Below are 26,977 nucleotides of genomic sequence, written 5' to 3'. Positions count from 1 at the left end.
AATCATACTCACTAATGAAAATACTATTTCGGCGTTCTCTTCACCCGATTCTTCGCTCTAAAGCGCCACTTACCTACTATAAGGTTAATTTCGATGCCAACAATCCTCAGCGATTTACATTATGCAATCATGCTTGCTTTTAAGCAGAAATCTACCGTAAACGGATATTACTCGTAAGAAATAACATCTTGCGCATATTAAGTGAATGAGGTGAAACATTTAAATTAGACTTACTCCAATCAAATCATTTACAATACAACAGACAGTGAACTGGATTACGGAAGCCTCGAGCAGTATTAATTATTTTACCACAAGCCACGGACTTGCGAGACGGTAAAGACATGCTAGGTTCAACCGGAAGGACCAGGTCCCATTCCCCGTCGTGAAGTCGAAAAAATTAAGAAACGAGATTTTCACTTCTAGAGTGGCACTTGGCCCTGAGGTTCACTTTCACTGAGCCTACACCAAGACTGAGAACAGTACCAGATGGCCTTGCTTTGTTTCATTTATGGTCTTATATAATACTTATCCTATACAAGTATTATATACTTTTTCATTTTTTTTTTTTTACAATTTGCTTTCCATCGTACCGACAAGGATAGGTCTTACGGCAACGATGGGTCAGGAAAGGGCTACGATTGGGAAAGAATCGACCATACCCTTGTTCAAGGTACATCCCCACCATTTCCCCTACAGTTGGGTTCCGACCTACCACCTCCCGAACGCAAGCTGATGGCTACGAAACTGGAACCACGAAAATATGTATTTTATTGTTTAGTTGACTGTGTTTCTTCAAACTAGTTCAATCTTCATTGAATTATTAATATTCATTATATAATTTTTCTTCTTTAAATATATTTAAATATATGTATTTTACCATCACCAGAGCCTGATGCATCAGGAACACAATAATGCTGTAAGATTATTTGGGTGTCATATGCAAATACTTTTGTGATTACGTGTGATCTAGCCTTCGAAATACAAGAAGTTTAGTAAGTTAAAATTTAAAATAAGATTTTCTAAACTCGTTTCATAAGTCTTCGAGTCCTATACAAGAAAATCTAGAACGGGGATAATGTTACCTTTAAGTAATCACATTATAAATCCTCTCCATCAACATATGCAGAAATAAAACGAATATATGCAAATATTGAGGATTAAGTCAGTAAACATATCCTTCTCCTTTAGTCTGATAAACTTCCACCATGAAATCTGATTCAATTACTCTAAGAGCAATATTTAGCAATTTCCCCGCCTATTCATTTAATATACATCTTTAAAAGATCGGAGTAAAAGAATGTTAAATTATTATTGAAGTATTCATTGATGGTTAACCTAATAATAATAATAATAATAATAATAATAATAATAATAATAATAATAATAATAATAATAACAATAATAACAATAATAATAATAATATGGATGTTTTAGCCTTGTATTAGCTAATTCCTGGAAAAATCATTGATCTGATTAAGAAATGTCAAGCCTTATAAGAGAGAGAGAGAGAGAGAGAGAGAGAGAGTAAATCGACAAACGATAGGTTCCCTGGAACAAGGGGTACCGTACAGTAGGAGCATCAAATTTATAGTAATATATTGTAATGGCATTAAAATATTTAATACAGTATTTACAGGATAAAATTAGCTGAAATGATTTCAATTGTTCGCTTACAATTTATAGAATGCCATATTTGAACTCATCGAGGAAGTACTGCTAGTTTATTACAGACCGTGGTAGAGACTGCCTGTGTCTGGTACTATCTAAAAGTGGTTAATTGAATATTCAGTGCTATGAATACATCTGTAGCATTCATCAGAGCATATTTCATGCTCCCATCGAACTTAATAAGTTATTTCCAGTAACATTTGTTAACATCTGATACCAACGACCAATCTGGTCTATATTAACTCATTTATTATGGGGTAATTAGGATATGAATGATCCCTACAGAGACAATCAGGATCGGTCGTACTTCACTGTGCCAAAATCATTGCGTTTTATGGATGGAATGTTTATTCCTTCCAAGATGAAATGTTCGAAGATTGAACAACAATAATGGATAATCATCACGAGACCTGATAAATAGAGTATGTTTATTATAAGATTTCCTGTTTTTAAATGGTCGGGCTGAGTGGCTCAGACGGTTGAGGCACTGGCCTCATGAAATCAACTTGGCGTCTCTGAAAACGGACAAAGTAGTTAGTGGGACGTAAAGCCAATATTATTATTATTATTATTATTATTATTATTATTATTATTATTATTATTATTATTATTATTAGTTTTTAAATGTATTTATAGATGTACTTTGTCCTTGACAAACAACGAAGTAACATGCATTTTACTTTGGAATTGATCCTACTGACTTAGCACTGTTATTTTTGAAAATCATAAATATTTCATTATCTACGTATGTACATAGTTTAAAGGCCAATTTATAAGGAAGAGGTATTATAAGAGACGCTCTTAATGTCCCGCACTGAAAACCTTAGAATGAAAGACATAATAAGAGGATGGTATTATCCGTAGTAAGAACATACATAAATCAGGTTATAAGATATCGTTTGAGTTTGAAATTAATTGAACTGGGGTAAAGCGCTTGTTTATTTCACCTAGGATGAAATTCACCTGCTCTAAATTTCTCCTTGTTCTTCGCAGGATGAATGTGACGATTTTATATAACTTTGCGAGTGCTACATAACATTAAATGTGGTAAATCCATATATCAGGGAGGAAAATAAGAATAGATAAAAAGCATGCTTCACAAAATTTTGCATCGAAATTGAATACAACCGAAGCCTCTCTATTGGGAGTGATAAAAAAGTGGAGAAATAATTGTACCACATTTCCCTGAGGGAACTTCCGTATGAATAGAGATGGTGGGTTCGGTGGTGATTGTTCCTTTTTTAAAAGAGAACAGAGATGCGATTATCAGTTCCTCTTAACATTAATCGCTGGCGAAAAAGGAAGGGCCCCAACTCGTCGAAGAATGAAGATATGCGATAAAGAAAGAAAACAATGCAATAAGTGAACATCGGATTCGAGAGAGATTATTTACAGGTATCGAATTAAGTGGGTCAGGTGGTAGAGAGTTTGTTTTCTGAGTCCTAGATGGTGGGTTCGATCGCGACTCAGTCCAGTGGTATTTGAAGTTGCTAGGAATACCAATCTCGTACTGGCAGATTTATTGGAACGTAAAGGAACACCTGTGGAACAACATTTCTGGCATACTGTAATTTCTGAAAGCCGTAGAAGATTTCCTCGAGACGCAAAACCTCTAAAGCTATTATGCACACGTAAAGGTGTCGATAAAATAATTTCCACAATCAAAGTCATTCTTGAATCATCGCACAAGATATGATATTATAAACCTTATCTGTGGCTTACCTTGTCTTGTGCACCACTTGGACGAGTGTTTGTGGATACATGCTGAGTCAGCCCATTCACTCAAGTGTTTAATTTTTTAAAGGTCTTACGACACGGATGGATCTTACGGCAACGGTGGGTTAGGAAAGGGATATGAGTGGGAAGGAAGCGGTCATGGCCTTAATTAAGGTACAGCCCCAACGTTTGCCTGGTGTGGAAATGGGAAACAACAGGAAACCATTTTCAGGGCTGCTGACATTGGGGTTCGAACCAACTATCTCCCGAACACAAGCTGGCAGCTACGTGACCCAAACCGCGCACCCACTTGCTCGGTATCTATGTAGTACACAGTAGTGAGCTGGTTGACAAAGAAGTAAAACAAAGAATTAGGTTGTGTTACTGGGATAACAATTATGAGTTTTGACTATTTTTTTTTTTCTATTTGCTTTACGTCGCACCGACACAGATAGGTCTTATGGCGACGATCGAATAGGAAAGGCCTAGGAATTGGAAGGAAGCTGCCGTGGCCTTAAGGTACAGCCCCGGCATTTGCCTAGTGCGAAAATGGGAAACCACGGAAAACCATCTTCAGGGCTGCCGACAGTGGGGCTCGAACCCACTATCTCCCGATTACTCGATACTGGGCGCACTGAAGCGACTGCAGCTATCGAGCTCGGTGTTATGGCTAATGGCAGTTTATTCATTTCTATTACTTTTGTAACTGCATTTATTTAGTTTGCCTTTGTTGAGAGTGTCCGCCTCTGTGGTGTAGTGATTAGTGTGATTAGCTGCCACCCCCAAAGGCCCGGTTCGATTCCCAGCTCTGTCACGAAATTTGAAAAGTGGTACGAGGACTGGAACAGGATCCACTCAGCCTCGGGAGGTTAAGTAAACAGACGGGTGTTCGATTCCCGCCTCAGCCATTCTCGAAGTAATTTTCCGTGCTTTCCCACTTCTTCTCCAGGCAAATGCTGGGATGGTACCTAACTTAAGGCCACTTCCTTCCCTCTTTCTTGTCTACCCCTTCCAATCTTCGCATCCCCTAGGAGGGCCCTGTTTAAGATAGCAGGTGAGGCCACCGGGGCGAGGTACTCCTTCCCAGTTGTATCCCCGACCAAATATCTCACGCTCCAGGACACTGCCCTTGAGGTGGTACAGGTAGGACCCCTCGCTGAGTCCGAGAGAAAAACTAACCCTGGACGGCAAACTGATTAAATAATAATAATAATAATAATAATAATAATAATAATAATAATAATAATAATAATAATAATAATAATAATAATAATAATAATTGTACCAGGAGGTACACCTCTACGCCGCACGTTTAAATTTTGCGCCAATTAAAACTCCCCTACAGGAGAAACTCTGAACTTAAAACTAGACCTGTTTAAACTTTTGCTCACAAGATGTCACTACCTTAATTTTGTGATTATGAAGTTGCCAGTACTGTGTGAATTTCAACTTGTTTTGTTTTCTGTTCCTCAAGAAGTGTGGACACTCTCTCATAGATGTCTCTACTAAAAAGTATGATCATGCACCCTGGTGCGAAGTGAAGGAACTTTATTTGAAGAAATTTTGTATTCATAAGTTTGTTCTTTACTAAATTTCGTTCATTCAGTTGTGGGTTGGCAATATTTATCTTTCTTTCCGTCAGTTTTGAATTTAGCCAATCCAGAATTTCTGTAATTAATTTCTAACCAATCACGGGCTTTTTCTTCGATTTTGTGTGTAACCTTTCATCTACCAATAAAAGATAGAGGTTGTGGCTTAATTATTCATGAAAGGTCTCGAACCTTTCCCGAGGGTTTATAAATTGTTTATTTTTCTCGCCTCTCGGCCACTTGTTCAACATCTAACTAAGCTTGTGGACGTGTAGCAGGAGGCAGTGGTGCCTCTTTCATCAGCCAGCAGCTCTTCAGTAAGGTAATGGCCATTTAACATCTTATTTCTTGCTAGCTCAGCAGTTTAACCCGCGGGAAAGGTCCGAAACTTTAAGATGTAACCTATTTTTCTAAACATGTAATTTTCTGCCGGCATATGTAAAGACTTCATAAAATCTGCAACTGTAATTCGGGGATAGAGAGTGATTTACCCTCTCGAGCTCCCCTTCATATTGGGTTGAGGTGACTGCGTTTTGGTAAATGGTTTTCTTGCTTTCTGTAATGTCTTAAATTATTCTTATACGTGTCACCTCCATAGTAGCCCCTGTTTCAGCGGCCTAGTGCCTTGTAGGTTTTAAAATGAGTATTTAGGAGTGCAAGTACACGCCTCCATTCATTTTTGTATCTCGGGCCATTGACTTAACCTTGAACCGTACTGTTCATGGGCCAAGAGTATTGATTTTAGTATTGGATATTGGGATTATATAAGACCACCCACGAAGTCATTGTCTTATAGTGTTTTTCATAAATGAGTCCAGAAGAAGCGTTCTTATGTGAAGAGAGCTAGAAAGTCATTATGAGAAATCTCCAGAACCTCATTAATGGGAGTTATGTCCCAAGCCAAGCCTCTTAATGAAGATTGGGGACACTTCCTAGATCCCGGCAAAACCTACATTAGGAGGGAAGAAAGAATTAAATTAATATCTTTGGTTACGGAAGAGTTGCATTGGATTTGAGACAAGAATTGCAACCTGCATAATTTCTGCTTAATTTTGATATGCATTAGGGCTGCAATCATAAATGCATTCGGTAAATAGAGCACTGGAAGTACTTTGTGCGGGAAAACTTCGAGTCGCGGGCGCGCGTATCTTGCACGCGATCAAGCGGCGTGGTGACGCTAAACTGGATTATAAAAATCAGGCCGCCTGGCATATCAGTCTCATTCTTTGACCAGAAGGCGGTTAGAACGAGTCGTCATACTGCGTGTTGGTACGGAGAACAACGCTTTGTCTTCGAGCTGCACATACTACTGGTATTACTGTAACTGCAAGGAAGTAAGTAATTAACTTGAATATTCAGCTGAACTCTTGATTTGAGCTGTGAGGATATGCTATGGGGAGATGAGGTATTGCCTGTAAGAGACTGATGAACTAGTAGCTTCATTTTTCTTTGAGGTCAAGGTATAACTGACGAAAGGCTAGAATTAATATTGGCTCAGGGTAATTCAAGAACTACCTGTTGTCCGAGTGAAGGGATGAAATAACAGTGACTTAGAATAGTGAAGAAACTATTGTGTACCAGGTTTAAAATTCTGAACAAGACTTGGTTAATATAACGTGTGAGACACAATAGTAGTGGAAACAGACATCGAGTTTGGACAGTCTGTAATGAATGAATTTGTTTTCAGTTACCCTAGCATCAAGTCAGAACGAGTTTTGGACATCATCATTGCGAGGAAGCCACAACCAGGAGCTGAAGCCAACACGACAACGGGCATCGATCCAGGAACGTGGGGAGCACCTGATCAGCGCGACGTCGAAGGGGACATCTTTCAACTATCTAAGGAGCTGTACGAAGGAGTCACGCAAGAAAGAATGTCTCCAAGTGGTCAACAGTATCTGATGCAAGCGCCGCAGTCTGCCATGATGTGGTAAATTCAGTGGTCCACAGGGAGGGCCGCTCCGTCATGTCATCAATAACATAAGGTCAGAGCTTTCCAATTCTGTTTCAAGCATGTCATTTAAATTTAGATAGGAATCGGGGGGCCGTCAGTCAACAGATTAATTTAGATAGGAATATTTCTTGGTAATAAAGAGCTAAGCCTCAAGCTCGAACCCCGTACATTAGGGTAGATGTTTGTTTGTAGATTCCTTGTTAGTGTGTTTGTTTTTCCTTTGATAGTATTATATTAGCGTACGTGTTATCTTAATGGGTCAGGTCGAACTCCTTTGGTCATAGTCGGTTAGTCTAACAGGCAGGCATTTTTTATTGTGTCGCGTTCAGGCATTTGTCTCTGCAGACGCAGACGTGTATAGTTGTGACCAGGATGGAACCCGTAATCCACCTACCTTCACTGATAGAGCGAGCAAGTCCGAATATGTGAGAGATATGAGCATTATGCAGATAGCCAACTGGATGTATTGATATGAGAAAGCCCAGCACAGTTAGAGAGTGTATTTGATGTATTGGAGATGCCTATTATGGCCATGTGACTATCGATTAGTGATTTGTGTTTTTGTAGCACCAAGGTTGAGCCCATGAGAGGCGGAAGTAAGATTTGTGATATTGCGGGTGATATTGAGATAAGGGCGTATAGCCCAGGTATATTTAAAAGAGGGCTTTTAGCAGCAGATTACGTGAGGTGTTTTTGAAAGGCGAGATTTTTTTAGCCTGCAGCCCAGCTGAGCTCATAAATTATGTGGACTGTCGCGTGTGAAGTGGTCGGAGGATGAGGGTGCTGTGCCTGACGTCACAGTCTTAAGAATTGGTCATATCGCCGTCTGCAGCTTGTCGAGTGTGTTTAGAGGAAGGAACGACCGTGATGTTTTGAAAGCAAGGAGATGATTTGTTTTAATGTTCTATTTGCTCTACGTTAATTTTTACACTGGCCCGTTTGATATTGACACCCTTGGATATGTTGGTTGTGTTCTTTTTATCTTGTTTGTTTATGAATATTATACGCCTTACTCTTCATGGGACTAGGGTTCGTGACCGAGTCAGGACACTGTACATTATGTGTTGATTTTTGTTTGCACCGGGGTTCGATGGTACGAGGCATAGTAAGTTTTATGGGAATTACTGTTAGATGTGTATTTCAGCAGATATCCGTTTTTCTAGATGTCGTTACTTATACGATTGTAACATGCTTGTTACAGCACAGCTGTTTTCGTGAAGGCAGTGAACTGGTTGTCATCGGCTCAACATTATCTTGACCCATGCATTTTAAAAGCTCTTAATTTTGTAAATAAATTCAATTTTATGTAATAAATCCCTGTTTGTTAAACTTAGAATGCAGCGATGTTTTCTGTTAGATATTTTTATTTCAATTTAGCGAATTCTTACCTGATTAGTCACATCTCCTAGTGTTTTATCTTTTGTTGCCCACTTATCCCATGTTATCCCTGAGAAGAGCGCTCTTATCCGGCTGAGCGAAGAGAGGTGTTGAGGTAAGACTATGTGCACCAGCTCACGTTTGTGAGAGTTCTTTCACTTCTGTACTCTGGGTTCGAGACCGGCTTTCGCCTGGCCGGAACTTCAGAGTCCTGAAGGGCACAACCTGTTTTTTTTTTTCTGCTAAGGCCCAGTAGATTGGGTACAAGATACCCCCGTGTCATTGTTGTAAGTTCTGCCTTGATGGCAGTTAATTGTAAAGTCTGGTATTGCCTTTAAGAGGCTTGGAATTCTGAGAGCGGGGCAACTCTTTTCTAGTATTGTAAGAATGCCTCTGGGAGGCTTAATATTGCAGTGAGGAGCAAGGGCTCCGCGTATTAGTGTATTTCTGCTCTTTGAACGAATTTGTGGCTGTAATGTGAGCTAGGAGCTCCAAATTGTAAAGTAAGGGCTTGAAGCCCAAGATCAGTTTATACCACCTATCTTATCTTGACTCGACCTATTTGTTGATACTGGCACCTGTTACATTGTTATTTGTTGTTGTTGTTTTTAAAAAAGAAAATATAACCTTTTCTTAAAATTTTAAATTAAATTTGACCTTGTTGTTAGACCCATTCATCCCGGCACCTTCTTTCACCTCTGCTGTTCCACAGATACCCCGGAATAATAATAATAATAATAATAATAATAATAATAATAATAATAATAATAAAAATAATAATAATAATAATAATAATAATAATAATAATAATAATTGTTCAGGGTAAAAGTAATTTTCTATGTTATTTAGGTATCAAAGCGAAGAATGAATTTTGTTTTGTACAGTTTCAGTTGCAAAATATATCTCTAATAAACACAAGAATAGTTCAACAAAATTATGCTTTTAAATATTATGCTGCACAAAAGATGAACGTTCACAATTACATTAAAATAAAATCAGCTATTTCGTTCTAAACTATTTTAATAATAAAGTATTATCTATCTAAAAATTATATAATTTCCTATAATTAAAAACACATTTGCTTTAATTGCATCTATTAAAATTATGATACGGATGCAGTGGTTGAATGCCTGGCTTGACGCCACTATTACCACTTTTCCTTTATGGTCACAAAACGTTGTGTGCTTCCGGGATGCAACCTACACGTATTGAAAAGCATTTACGACACGCATCATCTCAGTCAATGCTATACTGAAATGTTACTCGTAAAATAATTTGCTGTACTAGTCTTGTATAATTTTCGAACCAAGAATCGCATTGGAGCATGGATATCGTCGTATATAAAGTTCCGAGACGATCGAATGTGTAAAATGGAGGAAAAGTGGCGTATATAGGCTACAGATAATTGTAAGAATAATTCATAGGAAGGAGGAGGAACAGAAGCATTAGCAAGTGTGTAGTACGAAGATAACAATTCGCTCCGATGCAGTGCCCGCACGTCTCAGTCGTGTTTTGAATTGCGAATGGAACTCAACAAGAGAGGAGACAGAGCCAACAGAGCACACCATTGTCTTCGTTTCTCCTCCCCTTCAACACCCTCACCCACACATTGTTATTCTTACAAATTCTTCTTCCCCAAGAGAAGACGACAACGAACAAGCTACACAATGACAAGACAATCCCACCCCCGCTTACAAGACGTGATTCAGCGTCTGGAACAACAGTGACGATATCAGTGTTAGAAACGGATATAGGGAATAAAGCACGGGGAAACGTGAAGAGAAAGGCAACAAAAAGAATGGAAAGGGTAGAACTGTATATATATATTGCAGAGTGTGAAGTGAGAATTCAGAAAAAGGAGCTATCCCTCCCTCATGTACTAAGCAACATCAAGAGTCAATCTAGTCTTGAAAAAGACGACAGAGTGTGCGTGTGTATGTGTGTGTGAGAGAGAGGCCAGCAACAAGTCTATTAGAGCGTTATCTTTGAAAGGGATCGGTTAGTCGATGACAAGGAACGGGTAGGGAACTGCTTTGCTTTGTGCAAGGTCGGCTGCACCACCAGAAACCTATAATTACTGCGTCTCAGAGGACCTGGCGGCATTGGTTATCAAGGAAAGCAATGCGATGCCTCTGTGGCTTCCACTTCGTCTTTCAGCAAGCTCATTTGCGAGCTTTGCGAACGCAGAGTGGTCCATAAGTAACTAAAAAGACACCTTTTTCTTCAGTGCTCCTTTGGTAAGACTGCTAAGCTTTCTTTCTTGTATAATAAAAAATGTATCAAATATTTCACATTTAGGTCATCAGTAAACAATTTCTTAATTTCTTAATTTAATAAGCGTGATTATAATATAACCGTAAGATATCAAGTTAAAACAAGAACTAGTATTGGGTTTGGTACAGAGGAGTGCGACAGGCTTCGGCAGCCGACACAATTCCTATCCTTGCCGTCAGATGGTGCTTCATTGATTCCATTCCTGACCCGGTCGAATGACTGGAAACAGGCTGTGGATTTTCATTCATTGGGTTTGGTAGATGAAGTAAATACGTAATTACAAATGAAGTGGATTGGATAGTGCCCATCATAAACGACTCAAAGTGCATTTTAAATATGTTCTTAATATGTGTTATAAGCGTAATTAAAATGTTACAAACGATGCCTCAACTATATTTCTTTAATGGTCTTACCTATTGAAGGTTCGGCTCTATGGCTAAATGGTTAACATGCTGACCTTTGATCCATGTCGTGTCTGGGATTTCAACCTGCATTGGTTAATTCCGATGGCTCGGGGCCTGGGTATGTGTGCCGTCATCATTTGAAATCGTCATAGGAAGGTTATTTCCTCATAGACGTGCAGGTCGCCTATACGGCGTCACCTCATAAGACATGTACCAGACCTCTTCGGAGCCCACACGAACTTTTTATTAACCTATTGAAGAATAACTTACAAGTATTCCATCATCCTTAATAAACTTTATTTTGATTTCTCCATGAAACTTTTAATGACAAATTATATATATGAATTAATGCTTAGCGCTAACATTTCAACATACAACTCTTCCAGCCCAATTACCTACAGATCATCCCGTCTGATCACCATGATCTTTAGGGCTTGAAGTCTCTAAGACCTGACAAAGTAATAAGCTGATTCGAGGCCCGTTGGCGGAAAGAAATGTTCACCATCAGAACGTTCGCCGGCAGGGTAGGAGAAGTGTTGGTACACGATTTCAAACCACTAGATTACTCTCCGCAGTGTTCATGTGGATAAAGGCATATGGCTCTGTTGATATTAATTCGTCCGCCGGATAATCCCTTGGCATTATTAGGTCATGCATTCGGAAGATAGTGGGTTCGAACCCCACTGTCGGCATCTCTGAAGATAGTTTTCCGTGGTTTCCCATTTTCACACCATCAAATGTTTGGGCTGTGCTTTAATTAAGGCCACGGTCGCTTCCCTCCCACGGCAAACCATTTCCTATCCCATCGTTGCCGTAAGACCTGTCTGTGAAGGAGCGACGTAAAGAAAAGTGTAAAAAAAAAGTACAGGAATGTCGTGTATAAGAAAATCCTTCAATAAATATTGACCCCATTGATCGCCATGTCTTGACTGGTTTCAGCCAGTAATTATTAAATTAAGTACTCGGCCTCACAAATAATAAATATTAATAATAATAATAATAATTATTATTATTATTATTAGTATTACTTGTAAAATAGTATATATACTTATTGAAACAAACACATGTTGATGACGAGAAACTTAATATAGAAATAGAAACGTCTAACCGCACTTGCGGATGACCACATGGATCCGAAAGACAAAACAAATACTTACACTGAGCGAGTCTGTCGTGCGGTAAGGTCGCGCTGCTGTGAGCTTGCCTTCGGGAGATAGTTGGTTCGAACCCCACTGTCGGCAGACTTGAAGATGGTTTTCCATGGTTTCCCATTTTCGTACCAAGCCGTAACTTAATTAAGGCAACGTCCGCTACTATTTCTTCTCGCTCCTAGCTCTTTTCTATCCCATCGTCACCATAATACCTATCTGTGTCAGTGCGACGTAAAGGAAATTGTTTTTAAAAAGGTATTTCCTTCAAGGAAAAGTTCTCTAATAATGATAAGGTACCAAACCCAAATTAGTAAAACATTAAAAACAATATTACAAACAATAAAATAATAAAATTTAAAACTGATAGGCAACTAACAATAGTACAAATGTGTGCATAAAGTGGACAAATAATCCTTCAGAAACTTATGGGTTAGTTGTTGTTGATCAAGTGTTAATCCCAGCTTCTTGGGAAAAGAGCATCTACACTTGAAGGATGATCCTCTGGCTCCTAAGAGAAGACCCTTCACTTCCCATGTGAATCCAATTGTGAGTTAGCAGCTTTCTTCTCCTCGTCCACTAGTGACGCCTGCTGTGTGTTCTCAAAGCGTACAGTGGGATCCAGCAGAAGACATTTCTTCTCCTTGCGGCTGATAGCAATAAAACACACGTACTTATATGAACCACCTTCCGCGATACAGTGGATTTCTTCGTACATTTAACGTTGCGTTTTACGCAGTGCAGTCGCAATATATGAACGTACTTTGTAATATTATGTTTTGAAATTACTGACAAACGAACAAGGATACATAACCTTCAAGTTCTAAATAGAACAGAAAATGGAATATTTTATCTATAAAGCATCCATTAGGATTAGATGTTCACAAACTTCATTCGCTTATGTTTGGATCCATCATCCCGCTATTATTTCTTTCACAAATTGTTTTACGTCGCACCGACACAGATAGGTCTTATGGCAACGATGGGATAGGAAAGGCCTGGGAGTGCGAAGGAAGCCGCCGTGGCCTTAATTAAGGCAAAGTCCCAGGATTTACCTGGTGTGAAAATAGGAATCAACGGAATACCATCTTCAGGGCTGTCGACAGTGGGGCTTGAACCCACTATCCCCCGGATGCAAGCTCACAGCTGCCAACTCGCCCGGTCCCGCTAATTTTAAGCACAATTAAAGTGTTTGTGAATGTGTCAGTAGGAGCTTCTATGGATTTTTGAGATGATCCGAAAATTCTGTGTGGGGTCTTAAAATGCTTCCTTTATTGATAAATGTAATCCAGTCAATGGACTATTCAAATCTTAATTGACTAAAATTTGATCCCTGTTTTACTTGCATGTGTGAATGATAACTGATAATTGTGTTAATTACGTATCTGGCAGTAGGAAATGGAAATTTATATTAATGGAATGGTTGCTACAACGCACCGACTCGAGGCTTCCTCGAGGAATTTAATAATGCTCGAAGACTCCGTTTAAGATTTGATGAACTGGCCGACATTACACCGCACAGTTCTATATTTTGAGGAGAGGAATTTATAGCAATTAACATAAGGTTGTTATTTTTACATTAAATGTAGCCTTGGTGTTTGCCAACCCAATCATTACATCATATTTAAGAATGTAAGCGCAGGGGTAACAAATAAGTACCGTATCTCGTTTGCCCTCCTATCCACTCAAACAGAACTTTGACTGAATAGGTTCTGTTCTTATACGTTTAGCAAAAGACTTCGAATTAAAAAATATTTTGAAAAAAAATGAAAACCTACAACCTGTTTTCCAGTTCTTGACCGGGTCAGGGATGTAATGAATAAAACGTATACAGGCTGTTATTACAATGGGGTCGCCACTCCCAAGGTGATATATTAATGAGTGATAAATGCTATGAAATGATAATGTAGAGTGTTGCTGGAATGAAAGATGACAGGGAAAACCGGAGTACCCGGAGAAAAACCTGCCCCACCTCCGCTTTGTCCGCACAAATCTCACATGGAGTCACCGGGATTTGAACCACGGTATCCAGCGGTGAGAGGCCGACGCGCTGCTGTCTGAGCCACGGAGGCTCCAAAATTATTACTCCTTAATGGGTAGGGAGTTTTCTATATATTAGCTTTGGGATAGTCTAATACGCTTTTTCGGTGTGAGGCTGAACCTGTCCCTACAGTGCAGTATACGTCTGTGTCAGTCTTAACTAATTTATACGGGAGCAGTTTATTGTTCTACAGTCGTGGTCATATATCAGCGAATGAAGAAAGTGTTTGAAACCGAAGACTTGATGAACGGTGAATTACATACACTTCCTAAAGAAAAAAATCTGTTGTTAAAAACTAGGTACCGGTAACAACCCAATATAGATGTTTGGCTGTTGGAAGATAAACGTAAACGTCTATCCAAACTTACCGTTGTGAACCAATGATTGTAATTAGCACATATTTTATATTCTATCAGAAACCTTGTCGTCACGTGCTTTAAATCCAAATCCAAGTCTCGCGTCTCGTGTAACTAGTATCTTCAAAACTAAGTTTATTAGTTCATTTAATTCTGGTAATCTGTCATTTTATAGTACTATATTAGTCACCAACTCAGATTTACTAATCAAGGAACTCGGTTTCAGAATAGTGGCATTTGAGTGAGTGACTCAATATACTTTCACTTGGATCATTAATGCGTACACCTAAAGAAACAGGAATAAATGATAAAGATGCACAAATTATCAAGAACTCATAATGGTTTCAAACTGCAGAGATTATAGTGAAGGGGTAAGGAAAGGAATAGACTAGAGTTTGACAGGGTTTTGGTCCCCTTTCAGAGACGGTATTCCGAGAAGCTATTACGAATGTTGGTCAAGGAGTTCTTATTAATGACGAGTGTCTCAGTAAAAACTGAAATGGCGTATGGCTTTTAGTGCCGGGAGTGTCCGAGAACATGTTTGGCTCACCAGGTGCAGGTCTTTTGATTTGACTTCCGTAGGCGACCTGCACGTCGTGATGAGGATGAAATGAATTAACCAATGATGGTTAAAATTCCCGACCCTGCCGCGAATCGAACCCGAGACCCCTGTGACCAAAGGCCAGCACGCTAACCATTTAGCCATGGAGCCGGACAGTGTCTCAGTAATATCAGGTATGCTGATGGAATGGTTGTGTTTGCAAATTCCTTGGAGGGTCGATATCAGGTACGGACAAGGTATCAGAAGTAAGTGAACCTTACAGTTTATGCATTAATACAAAGAAGACAGCATTTTTGGTTATCACTAAGGTGTACAACATGTCGGGGACACGGAGGTTGAAAGAGTAATAAATGTACGTACTTGGGGAATACTGTAATCTATGTCTGGTCAAACTTAGTTGAAATCAAATGCAGAATAGAGTGGGCACGAGCAGCCTTTATCAAACTGTACTCCATACTAAAATGCCTTCATTTGAGCACAGAAACTAAAACTTATTTAATACAGTCGTACGCCTCCGCAGTTCGTCTATATAATGCGGAAGCATGGACATTGAATGGAGTAACCACAAAGAATTTAGAAGATTTTGAAACTTGGGTCGATAGGCGTATATTAAAGATTTCCTGGACTGGCCGTATTATTAACTGATGGGCTGAGGAGACTAATAAAAATTCTAAAAATTTTGCTTTACGTCGCACCGACACAGAAAGGTCTTATGGCGAGGATGAGATAGAATAGGGCTAGGAGTGGGAAGGAAGCGACCGTTGCCTTACATTTGCTGGTGTGAAAATGAGAAAACACGAAAAACCATCTTCAGGGCTGCTGACAGTGGGATTCGAACCCCCTACCTCCCGGATGCAAGATCACAGCTGCGCTCCCCTAACCGCGCAGTCAAATCGCCCCGTCTAAGAATTGTAACAACAATTGAAGGAAGACACATATCTCGGCTATGTGATGAGACATCCTGAAAGGTAGGGGTATTTCAGCTAAATACTTCAGAAATGAAAAGAAATGGCGTATGGCTTCAGGAGAGGCCTGGTGCAGATCTTTTGATTTGACGCCCGTAGGCGACCTGTACGTCGTTATTAGGATGAAATGATGATGAAGACGGCACATACACCCAGACCCCGTGCCAAGGGAATTAACCAATTATGGTTAAAATTCCCGACCCTGCCGGGAATCGAACCCGGGATCCCTGTGACCAAGGGCCAGCACGCTAACCATTTAGCCATGGAGTCGGACAGTACTTCAGAGAAAAGAGGTCGGCAGAAGAAGGATTTCCTGGTTCAAACATTTAAGAATGTGTTTAAATTTTCATTCACTGAACTGCTCTGGACTGCAGTCAACAAATGCAAAATTGCTACGTGGACCATCAATATCCGGTGATGGATCTATACTTGAAGATGAAGAGCAGAAGAAGAATATGTTATTCTTTTATAGTATGCACCTGAGTCTGCCACTGTAGACGTGAGTATTATCTTAAACAATATATACTATCAACATGAAGTCATGTATTCTCAAAGCAAGCAAATCTGTCCCTGTACAGAACATTACGAGAGTGGTGGTGGTGGTGGTAAAATGAAATAGCGTATGGCGTTTAGTGCCGGGGTGTCCGAGGACAATTTCGGCTCGCCATATCTAGGTCTTTTGATTTGACACCCGTAGGCGACCCGCGCGTCATGATGAGGATGAAATGATGATGAAGACGACACATGCACCCAGCCACGGTGCCAGCGGAATTAACCAATATTATGGTTAAAATTCCCGACCCCGCCAGGAATCGAATCCGGAACCCCTGTGGCCAAAGGCCAGCACGCTAATTATTTAGCCATGGAGACGGACATGGTGGTGGTGATTATTGTTTTAGAGGAAGTACAACTAGGCAACCATCCTCTATTAACACTAATCAAAAGGAAAAATGGAATGGATCCGACACTTCGAAAAATGAAGATATCGTCCAAAGAAAGGCACGGACCACGAAGGGAAAGACTCCTTAGGACTCCACACATAATAGCCTACCGTTAGGTTCGGAAAAGAACAAGAGTTTACCAAGGGAGGTTGGATAGAATAGATGAAAGTGGACAGCTTAACACAAGTAAGTGGAAGCAATGCCAGAACTCAGCTAAGGGTCCCCCGGTCGCCAATACACACTCCCAAGTTAAGAGGTGCTGGGGACCCTTTTAGTTACTTTTTTACGGTAGGCATAGGAAGCCGTGGGTGTTATTCTACTACCCCTACCCTTAGGGGGGTGTCATTTCGGGACCCTGGAGAAGTGGAAGATAAAGACTCAATGTCCGGTCTCTTGCAACCAATTAATCTATGCAAAAGACGAAGACAAAGACAAAGTCACCTCCGTACAGGCCATGAAGGTCCTTGGAGGAGTGGAAGGTACAGGTTTCCACCATTGCTAACCACGGCACGTGATGGGCTAGAGTGGTTAGCTCTACGCCCTGCCGCCTTTGCCCTCAGGAATTATCCTGGTAGTCATTTTTGGTGTAGGCTGAGTGAATCTCAGGGCCATATTCACCTCCGGAAGTGGAAATCTCGTTTCTTAAATTTTCGACTTCCTGACGGGGATTTGAACCCACGTCCTTCCGGGCGAACCGAGCACGCCTTTACCACCTCGGCCAGGCAGCCCCTAATTAATTCATCCACCTCTCCTGAATTAGTAGGCCTTACTCAAGTTGTTCGAGTTCTTGATTTTCCGACCAGAAATCGAAATCACATCCTTCGTGTTGAAACAAAATACTATTAATGAGATAGACTGTGGAGCCAAGAATGTAAACCGCAAAACGTAAGTGTGGAAAATGGGAGAAAAACATTTTCAAAGATTAACGGTGGTGGAAAGGTAAGCAGTTGTTTAGCCTAAGGCGATAATAGCCAGCAATGGCACATGATGTGAGAAAGTAAAGAGAGCAAAAATCATGGCAGTAAGTGCTTTCGCCAGTTTATAAACATTGAATAATAAAATGCCAAACAGTGAATATAAAGTTGAAAGAAATGGTTAAAACTAAGTTATTTTATGAAGCAAAACTTTCTCGAGTAGACGATCGAATTGTAGAAATTGTGTAGTAGTAAATATACTTGCTAAATTGCACATTATTTTTGCAATGTTTTATTGTTAGTAACTTGTATTGCAAATAACTAACTGCACGAATTAGTACAGAATGATTACGATTTTGGCGATTCGTGATTGTGAGAGAAAAGTATTCATTTATCTAAGGTGAGTGAGGAAGTCCTACGAAGACTCTGAAAAACTGTCGAAAACCTCGAATAATCAAATTTCAAGCATGTAGTCTTCAATTACTTTAACCGAGCAAGTAGCTGCGAGCTTTGAGTCACGTAGCTATCAGCTTGCATTCGCAAAATAGTGGGTTCGAACCCCAGAGCCAGCAGCCCGGAATGTGGTTTTCTGTGATTTCCTAGTTTCATACAAGGCTGTACCTTAAGTAAGGCTACAATCACTTCCTTTCCACTACTAACTCTTTCGTATCCCATCGTCGCCATAAGAGCTACCTGTGTCGGTGCGACATAAAGCAAATTGTAATAATAATAATAATAATAATAATAATAATAATAATAATAATAATAATAATAATAATAATAAACGATAAAATCAATTACCTTCCTTGTTTTCAACCTGATTTTCATAGTTCACATGGATCTGGTTTGAAAGAAGCCATGCTGCTGAATGTCGACCTTTAATAGTGTAAAAGATTAAAAAATCCTAGTCCGTCGAGCTCCATTTATAAAATAAATTTCCCCACAAGCTACATTCTAAACTAGTTCATGAAATATCTATTATTTATATTCTGAAGGACAATGTTCTAATTTAAAACACTGTAAAATGTTTAACATATGCAAATGCATCTACATATAGGTTTCTATATACTTTCAAGAAAGTCTCCCTAGTGCTCGAATGCTCTAATACCGTCGGGTGCGGAAATGAACAAGAGTTGACGAAGGGAAGATAGGATAGATGAAAGTAAGGAGCCAGGCATAAGTAAGTGGAAGCAATTCCAGAACTCAGCAACGGGACCCATGGTCGCCAACCTACGCTCCCAAACTCAGAGTCCCTGGGGCCCATTTACTGTAGTTAATTTTACTGGATGTGAAGACATCCTCTTGGTTGGCTGAATCATGACTTTCTGCGCTTAATAACGATGTCATTCTCTGTTATGTTTTAATTTTTCTTTCGAATAATAAATTGTGCTCCATCGACTGGAAACACTAAGTGCAAGGATGTCGAAGGCTGTATGGTCCTGGGAAAGGTAGATGCTGCATACAGGAAAATCAAGGAAACCTTTGGAGAAAGGAAATCTAGGTGCATTAATATTAAGAGCTCAGATGGAAAGCCACTTCTAGGGAAAGAAGACAAAGCAGAAAGATGGCAGGAGCATATCCAACAGTTGTATCAAGGTAACGATGTAGATAATTTCGTTCTGGAACATGAAGAGGCTGTTGATGCTGATGAAATGGGAGACCCAATTTTGAGGTCAGAGTTTGACAGAGCTGTGAGTGACCTAAATAGGAACAAGGCACCTGGAATTGATGATATTCCCTCTGAATTACTGACTGCCTTAGGAGAAACCAGCATGGTAAGGTTATTTCATTTAGTGTGCAAGATGTATGAGACAGGAGAAGTCCCATCCGATTTTCGGCAGAATGTTGTTATACCTATTCCCAAGAAAGCCGGTGCTGACAGGTGTGAAAACTACCGCACTATTAGTTTAGTATCTCATGCCTGCAAAATTTTAACACGTATTATTTACAGAAGAATGGAAAAATAAGTTGAAGCTGAGTTGGGGGAAGATCAATTTGGCTTCAGAAGAAATGTAGGAACACGTGAAGCAATCCTGACTTTACGTCTGATCTTAGAGGATCGAATCAAGAAGGACAAGCCCACGTACATGGCATTCGTAGATCTAGAAAAGGCATTCGATAATGTTGATTGGACCAGGCTATTTATGATTCTGAAGATGATAGGGATCAGATACCGAGAACGAAGAATTATCTACAACCTGTATAAAAATCAGTCTGCAGTGATAAGAATCGAGGGCTTTGAAAAAGAAGCAGCAATCCAGAAAGGAGTGAGGCAAGGCTGCAGTTTGTCTCCTCTCCTTTTCAATGTTTACATAGAACAGGCAGTAAAGGAAATCAAAGAGAAATTTGGAAAGGGAATCACAGTCCAAGGAGAGGAAATCAAAACCTTGAGATTTGCCGATGATATTGTTATTTTATCTGAGACTGCAGAAGATCTCGAGAAGTTGCTGAATGGTATGGATGAAGTCAGGTAAGGAGTACAAGATGAAAATAAATAAGTCCAAAACAAAAGTAATGGAGTGCAGTCGAACGAAGGCAGGTGATGTAGGAAATATTAGATTAGGAAACGAAGTCTTAAAGGAAGTAGATGAATACTGTTACTTGGGTAGTAAAATAACCAACGATGGCAGAAGTAAGGAGGACATAAAATGCAGACTAGCACAAGCAAGGAAGAGCTTTCTTAAGAAAAGAAATTTGCTCATTTCAAACATTGATATCGGAATTAGAAAGATGTTTTTGAAGACTTTTGTGTGGAGCGTGGCATTGTATGGAAGTGAAACATGGACGATAACTAGCTCAGAAAGAGAATTGAAGCTTTTGAAATGTGGTGTTACAGAAGAATGCTGAAGGTGAGATGGATAGATCGAATCACGAATGAAGAGATACTGAATCGAATTGGTGAGAGGAGATCGATTTGGCTAAATTTGACGAGAAGAAGAGATAGAATGATAGGACACATCTTAAGACATCCAGGACTTGTTCAGTTGGTTTTTGAAGGAAGTGTAGGTGGCAAGAACGGTAGGGGTAGACCAAGGTATGAATATGACAAACAGATTAGAGCAGATGTAGGATGCAATAGTTACGTAGAAATGAAAAGGTTAGCACACGATAGGGTGGCATGGAGAGCTGCATCAAACCAGTCTATGGACTGATGACTCAAACAACAACAACAACAACAACAACAACAACAACAACAACAACAACAGATAATATGACATTACATATGCATTTTTAAATACAGTCAATTTATAAAATGGCGGTTAGTTAATATTACATATATATTTTCCGACGTGTTGGCTGAATGATCAGCGTACTGGCCTTCGGTTCAGAGGGTCTCGTGTTCGATTCCCGGCCTGGTCAGGGATTTTAACCTTCGTTGGTTAATTCTAATGGCCCGTGGGCTGGGTGTTTGTGCTGTCCCCAACATCCCTGCAACTCACGCACCGCACATAAAACTATCCTCCACCACAATAGCACGCAGTTACCTACACATGGCAAATGCCGCCCACCCTCATCGGAGGGTCTGCCTTACAAGGGCTGCACTCGGCTAGAAATAGCCACACGAAATTTAAAAATATATATATTTATCCCATGATAACTGCAGTGCGGTATACTAAGTAAAGTGAAACATGTCTCAAGATAAATGTATGTTCACAAGTCCATTGAATACGTCGAGAGATAAAAGTGAAGTATGCTTACTAGACTGAGATGAATAGAGAGAATTATTATGGTGATCAAGATTTTAAATAATGCTCCACATAAACTACATAACGCCATCTAAATGTGAAGTACTGAAAGAGAACTCTGTCGCTTGTAACTGATTAAATAATCATAAGAGTCCAAATGAGAGTTATGCAGGAAAATGTGTTCAAATAGTTGTGTTTATTACAAAAGCCAATGAGACCTAAAGAAAACGCCATTGCTTCTGCTATAACCCCATCGGAATTTAGTGGGAGTGATCAGTTTCATATCACGAAACGTATTCATCGCATAATTAACACTGGCTGCGTTTCAGGAAATAATAATTCCAGTAATTTGCCCCCACGGTTTGTCCGACGGGAGAATTGAATCATTGAGAAGTTTTTATTATTATTCTGTCGTTTGATAACAATTAATCAAATGCCATTACCTGAATTGCCCACCGGTCTTCCTATATGCTTATCCACTACCTAAATAAATTTAAGTGAACATTTATCATTATGATGCAAGTACTAATTTAAAGAACTTAATTTGCTTCATGGTATCTAAAATTAAATTAATGGACTCCTTGGTGTTACCTCGTCACTGAACAAATAGTTCCAGTATTATTACGAAGGTTTTGTATTTAAATTCTACGTGTAATACGATCTTACACAAGTTCTCCTTCATAGTTCACATTCATCATATATCATATGATGTAGGTATTAACTTTCGCGTCAATAATTCACCTTTACTATAGAATAATCAAACTGTTTTCAGTTAAAATCATTTGTACTTAATCTTCAAGTGTATCAATCCCATGAGCTTAATAAATATTCAATACAAATTGAACGCCTAATAGAATGTAAAATCTTACGTTGAGCATATCAGCGTAAAACGCATGGGATCCTTTGAAAACTATTATTTCTGAATTGCTGAAATTTTGAATGACGCTACATTAGGCAAAGTCATAAGAGCAAATTATTAATAACAAATTGATCATAACACGACTATTCATGAAATTTTCGATTAAACTGACTTTTGTACCGAGAGGGCATTCTTATAGCAATCTGACCGTATCTAATATATTTAGCTATAATTTCTGTGCAGAACTCTAAGAACTGAAAGTATAAGTCACGTTTAGTCGGCTAGAAACGAAGTGAAAATAGTGGTGGTGGTGGTGGTGGTGGTGGTAGTGGTGGTGGTGGTGATGGCGGTGGTGGCTATTGTTTTAAGAGGAAGTACAACTAAGCAACCATCCTCTAAATACAGTAACACTAATCCGAAAAATGGAAGGGGTCCGACACTTCCAAAAATGAAGGTATCGGCCAAAGAAAACAAGGGCCATGAAGGACGTAAAAATGAAAGACTTCTTAAGCTCGAATACTCTAATACAGTCAGGGTCGGAAAAGAACAAGAGTTGACCAAGGGAGTTCGGATAGGGTAGATGAAAGTGAGAACCTGACACAAATAAGTAGAAGCAAGACCAAGACTGACCCTTAGGGTCCCGTGGTCGCCAACCTACGCCTCCAAGTTGAAAGCCGCTGGGGCCCCTTTTAATCGGAAGAGATAATGGTTCCCGCTCGCTATATGTATAGCGATACATCATCCACATCAAACAGATAGTGTTAATGTCTCGAAAATAAATGACAAGCGTTTATTCCACCAGCAAAAATACTACTTCGCCTGAGGATTTGTTGTTATCTCACACACACTGCATTACAATCCTAATTAGTACTATACATAGAGCCGGTAAAAAAATCAAACTTTATTTACTTTTTGCTATTTCAAACATCGAACAATATGAGAAATGTTTGACAAAGCAAACAAAGCCTTAATTCCCCATTAGGTATGTATATTCTTTCCATATTTTCTGTTAGGTAGATCAGGAGAAGTTATCTATGTCTAGAAACTTTACAATTAATTTCGAAATAGATCTACGAGAAATAATAATAATAATAATAATAATAATAATAATAATAATAATAATAATAATCTACGGTCCATTTGTGGTGGGAATTATGATTTTATGCCATCTTGACTGCTTGTGTGTCAATTCCCATGTTCCGTTTTACTCTACCAGATGGCAGAGTAAATCGGATCTCTCTTGGGTAATCTATGGCTGAGTTTCTCAACTGAAATGGAATGTTGTATGGCTTTTAGTGCCGGGAGATCCCAGGATGGGTTCGGCTCGCCAGGTGCAGGTATTTTGATTTGACAACCTACGCGGCCTGCGCGTCGTGATGAGGATGAAATGATGATGAAGACAACACATACACCCAGCCACCATGCCAGGGAAATCAACCAATGATGGTTAAAATTCCCTACCCTGCCGGGAATCGAACCTGGGGCACCACGCCAGCACGCTAACCATATAGCCATGGAGCCGGACTAGTTTCTCAATTAATTTTGTCGTATACCTAATTACCAATGTGTCATCAGAGATCTTTTGAATGCTGACCACGTACGACATGGAGTGTCGAATGGCCTTGTTCACGCCCGTCCAGAATTCGACTACCTCTGCCGGGTTTATAATCAAAAATTGAAAGCATTGAGAAATCTTCCCATCTTAGCCATGTTACTGTGTGGACTGCAACACGCGCAACCGAATAATCATAGGATTATTTCCTCTGTCAAGTAATAATTCGCCTGATTTCTAACGTTTTCTTGTATATGTGGGGGTAGCTTACCGCTTTCTTGGTACCCATGGAATGTATTCTGTCTTACATGATAAATAATTTTCAATCATTGCGGTGAGAATGTGATATTTAAATGTAGGATATAGATTCACCTTCACACTATAATGTAGAAACCGAAAGTAGAAAGCTCTGAAATATAATGTGTTTATCTCTAAATTCTCAACATTGCCTTTCAGGAAAAGTAAAGGGAAAAAAATATTGTTCAACGAAGGTTGAGTGAGAGTAAGAATTGAATATTGAGTTCATAACACGATTCAATTTAATGGATTTTCATTCAGATTTTAGGTGTCAGTACCTCCGTTTATCTGTAGTACGTAAATATGTATACTAAGTGAATGCTATAATTCTGAAAACATTATTTCCCAGAATAATTCTACATTCTAAAATCACGTTTACACTCAGATTTTCGAAATTCTCAGAGCTAAATTAAAAACATAAGACAAAGACATAAAAATTAGGACATAAGGGTTGAGTGCATATTACTAATCAAAACTAATTCACAATCGTGTCTCAATACCTCCAATAAAAGAAGATTGGTAATAGAAATGTTATCATTCACACATTTGTAGAATATTGTAGATATTACTTATATATTTAACGTCACTTAAAAACTTACGTCTAAGGTTCTCTTCATACTGCTAATAGAGATTGTCCTGAAAATATCGAGTACTGCCCTTCAAATAGCATTAAATATCCTTTTGTAATTCAAAATTTTAAATATATTAGCGTTCTTAAATAACTCAAAGTCAATTAAAATATTGTTAGCTAGCACTGTAAAAGTTTTCTAACTTGGAAAGTCTAAAGAGTTCGACATTAAACGAGTTCATAAAATAGCTGAATAACTGACTCGTAGTACTCAACAGTTCAGTAAGAACACTCATTGTAAATATTAGCACAATCCTTCTCCTCCACCATTTACGTAATAACGTGTCCTTAAATTTTAACATTCTTGGATTTGAAATTAGCATTGGCACTACAAAGAGATGCATTTCTTACCTGCATTGTTTTCTGGCCGAAATACTTATGTCAGTATTCCGTGGGCTCGTTGAACATAATAAATGTGTGTATCAGCTGCGATGAGCACTGTCGCTTGAACGCATACACCGGTTGGCACGCACGCACGGCACAGATTCACGCACCTACGCGCACAACACTTTCGACGTGAGCTGTGGGGGCAGTTTCCGGGTCGTCGCACAGCACTCAGACCGGAACACAGGCGTCGCGGCGCACCTTGCCTTACTACTGAGAGCGCACGACGACGCGCGGGGTCTGGAGGAGCCGGGGCTAAGTTTGGCCCCAGTGCTGTCTGACTCACAAGCGAACCGCACGCCACACGCAGTGAAATAGCTGCGTGACTCATTGTCAGTGCATGGTGCAGCGGTAACACAACAGGTAGAGCGAATAAACTCATCAGCTACTAACACCTGCATAACTCTGCTGCACTTCTCAGTCCCTTTCGCGCAGTTAATTGCATCCTGAAATTAAACTAATTATCTACTGCACGGAGGGGAAATTGGTGTGCGTATGTGTGCCTGTTCTGATCATTACCTGGGTCACGTGGCCACTATGTTTAAGTGAACAGTTAATAACAAGGGGCAAGAGTCCCGACATAAGAATTTTAAGTATGTTTAATTATAATTCTTTTTACCCAGATAAATTTATTTAACTTCCTCATACTGATCTAGTGTCTCTCACATTCAAGCATCTTTAAATATTCTAGAATTTCGATATTTTCAAACCAACAACAAAATTCTTAGAAGTCCTACTCGAAAAATGTGTCTCTGAAAATTTCAGAAATCTTAGTGTAAACATCATTTCAGAAGGTAGAATTATTCTCGGTCCGCCTCTGTAGTGTGGTGGTTAGTGTGATTAGCTGCCACCCCCGAAGGCCCGGGTTCGATTCCCGGCCTTGCCACGAAATTTGAAAAGTGGTACGAGGGCTGGAACGGGGTCCACTCAGCCTCGGGAGGTCAACTGAGTAGAGGTGGGTTCGATTCCCACCTCAGCCATCCCGGAAGTGGTTTTCCGTGGTTTCCTACTTCTCCTCCAGGCAAATGCCGGGATGGTACCTAACTGAAGGCCACGGCCGCTTCCTTCCCTTGTCTATCCCTTCCACTCTTCGCATCCCCCAACAAAGCCCCTGTTCAGCATAGCAGGTGAGGTCGCTTGGGCGAGGTACTGGTCATTCTCCCCAGTTGTATCCCCGACACAAAGTCTCACGCTCCAGGACACCTCCCTTGAGGCGGTAGAGGTGGGATCCCTCGCTGAGTCCGGGGGAAAAGCCAACCCTGGAGGGTAAACTAAGAAAGAAAGAAAGAAATAATTATTGTCGGAAATAACCTTTTCAGACTTAGAGCATTCACGTAATGTTTGCGTACTACAGGTAAGTGGAGGTACTGACACCTAAAGTCTGAATGAAAATCCATTAAATTTAATCGTGTTATTAACTCAATATTCAGTTCTTTCTGTCACTCAACCTTCGAAATGTTCTGAGTTAGCTGTGTCTGCCTGCATCCTGCTCAAAGTTCAAATCTCACTTTATCCAAATTTATAATTACCATACCGAGCGAGTAGGCCGCGCGGTCAAGGGCGCGCAGCTGTGAGCTTGCATTCGGGAGGTAGTGGGTTCGAACCCCACTGTCGACAGCCCTGAAGATGGTTTTCCGTGGTTTCCCGTTTTCACACCAGGCA

The 26,977-nt window shown here is 39.8% G+C and overlaps 1 protein-coding gene across 1 annotated transcript in view; it reads right to left on the bottom strand.

Moving 5' to 3' along the window:
• The window catches only part of LOC136885364 (uncharacterized), a 1,248,630-nt gene extending 1,223,093 nt beyond the window's left edge, over positions 1–25,537 (bottom strand). The window contains exon 1 of the mRNA XM_067157879.2: positions 25,283–25,537. Within this exon, the coding sequence (XP_067013980.1) occupies positions 25,283–25,288 (6 nt within the window). The 5' untranslated portion in view covers positions 25,289–25,537. The remainder of the gene's footprint in view (positions 1–25,282) is intronic.
• Between the last annotated feature and the right edge of the window lie 1,440 nt (positions 25,538–26,977).

Source organism: Anabrus simplex, chromosome 1, assembly GCF_040414725.1.
Source record: "Anabrus simplex isolate iqAnaSimp1 chromosome 1, ASM4041472v1, whole genome shotgun sequence".
NCBI classification, from domain to species: domain Eukaryota; kingdom Metazoa; phylum Arthropoda; class Insecta; order Orthoptera; family Tettigoniidae; genus Anabrus; species Anabrus simplex.
This window is presented reverse-complemented; position numbering and strand designations above follow the sequence as displayed.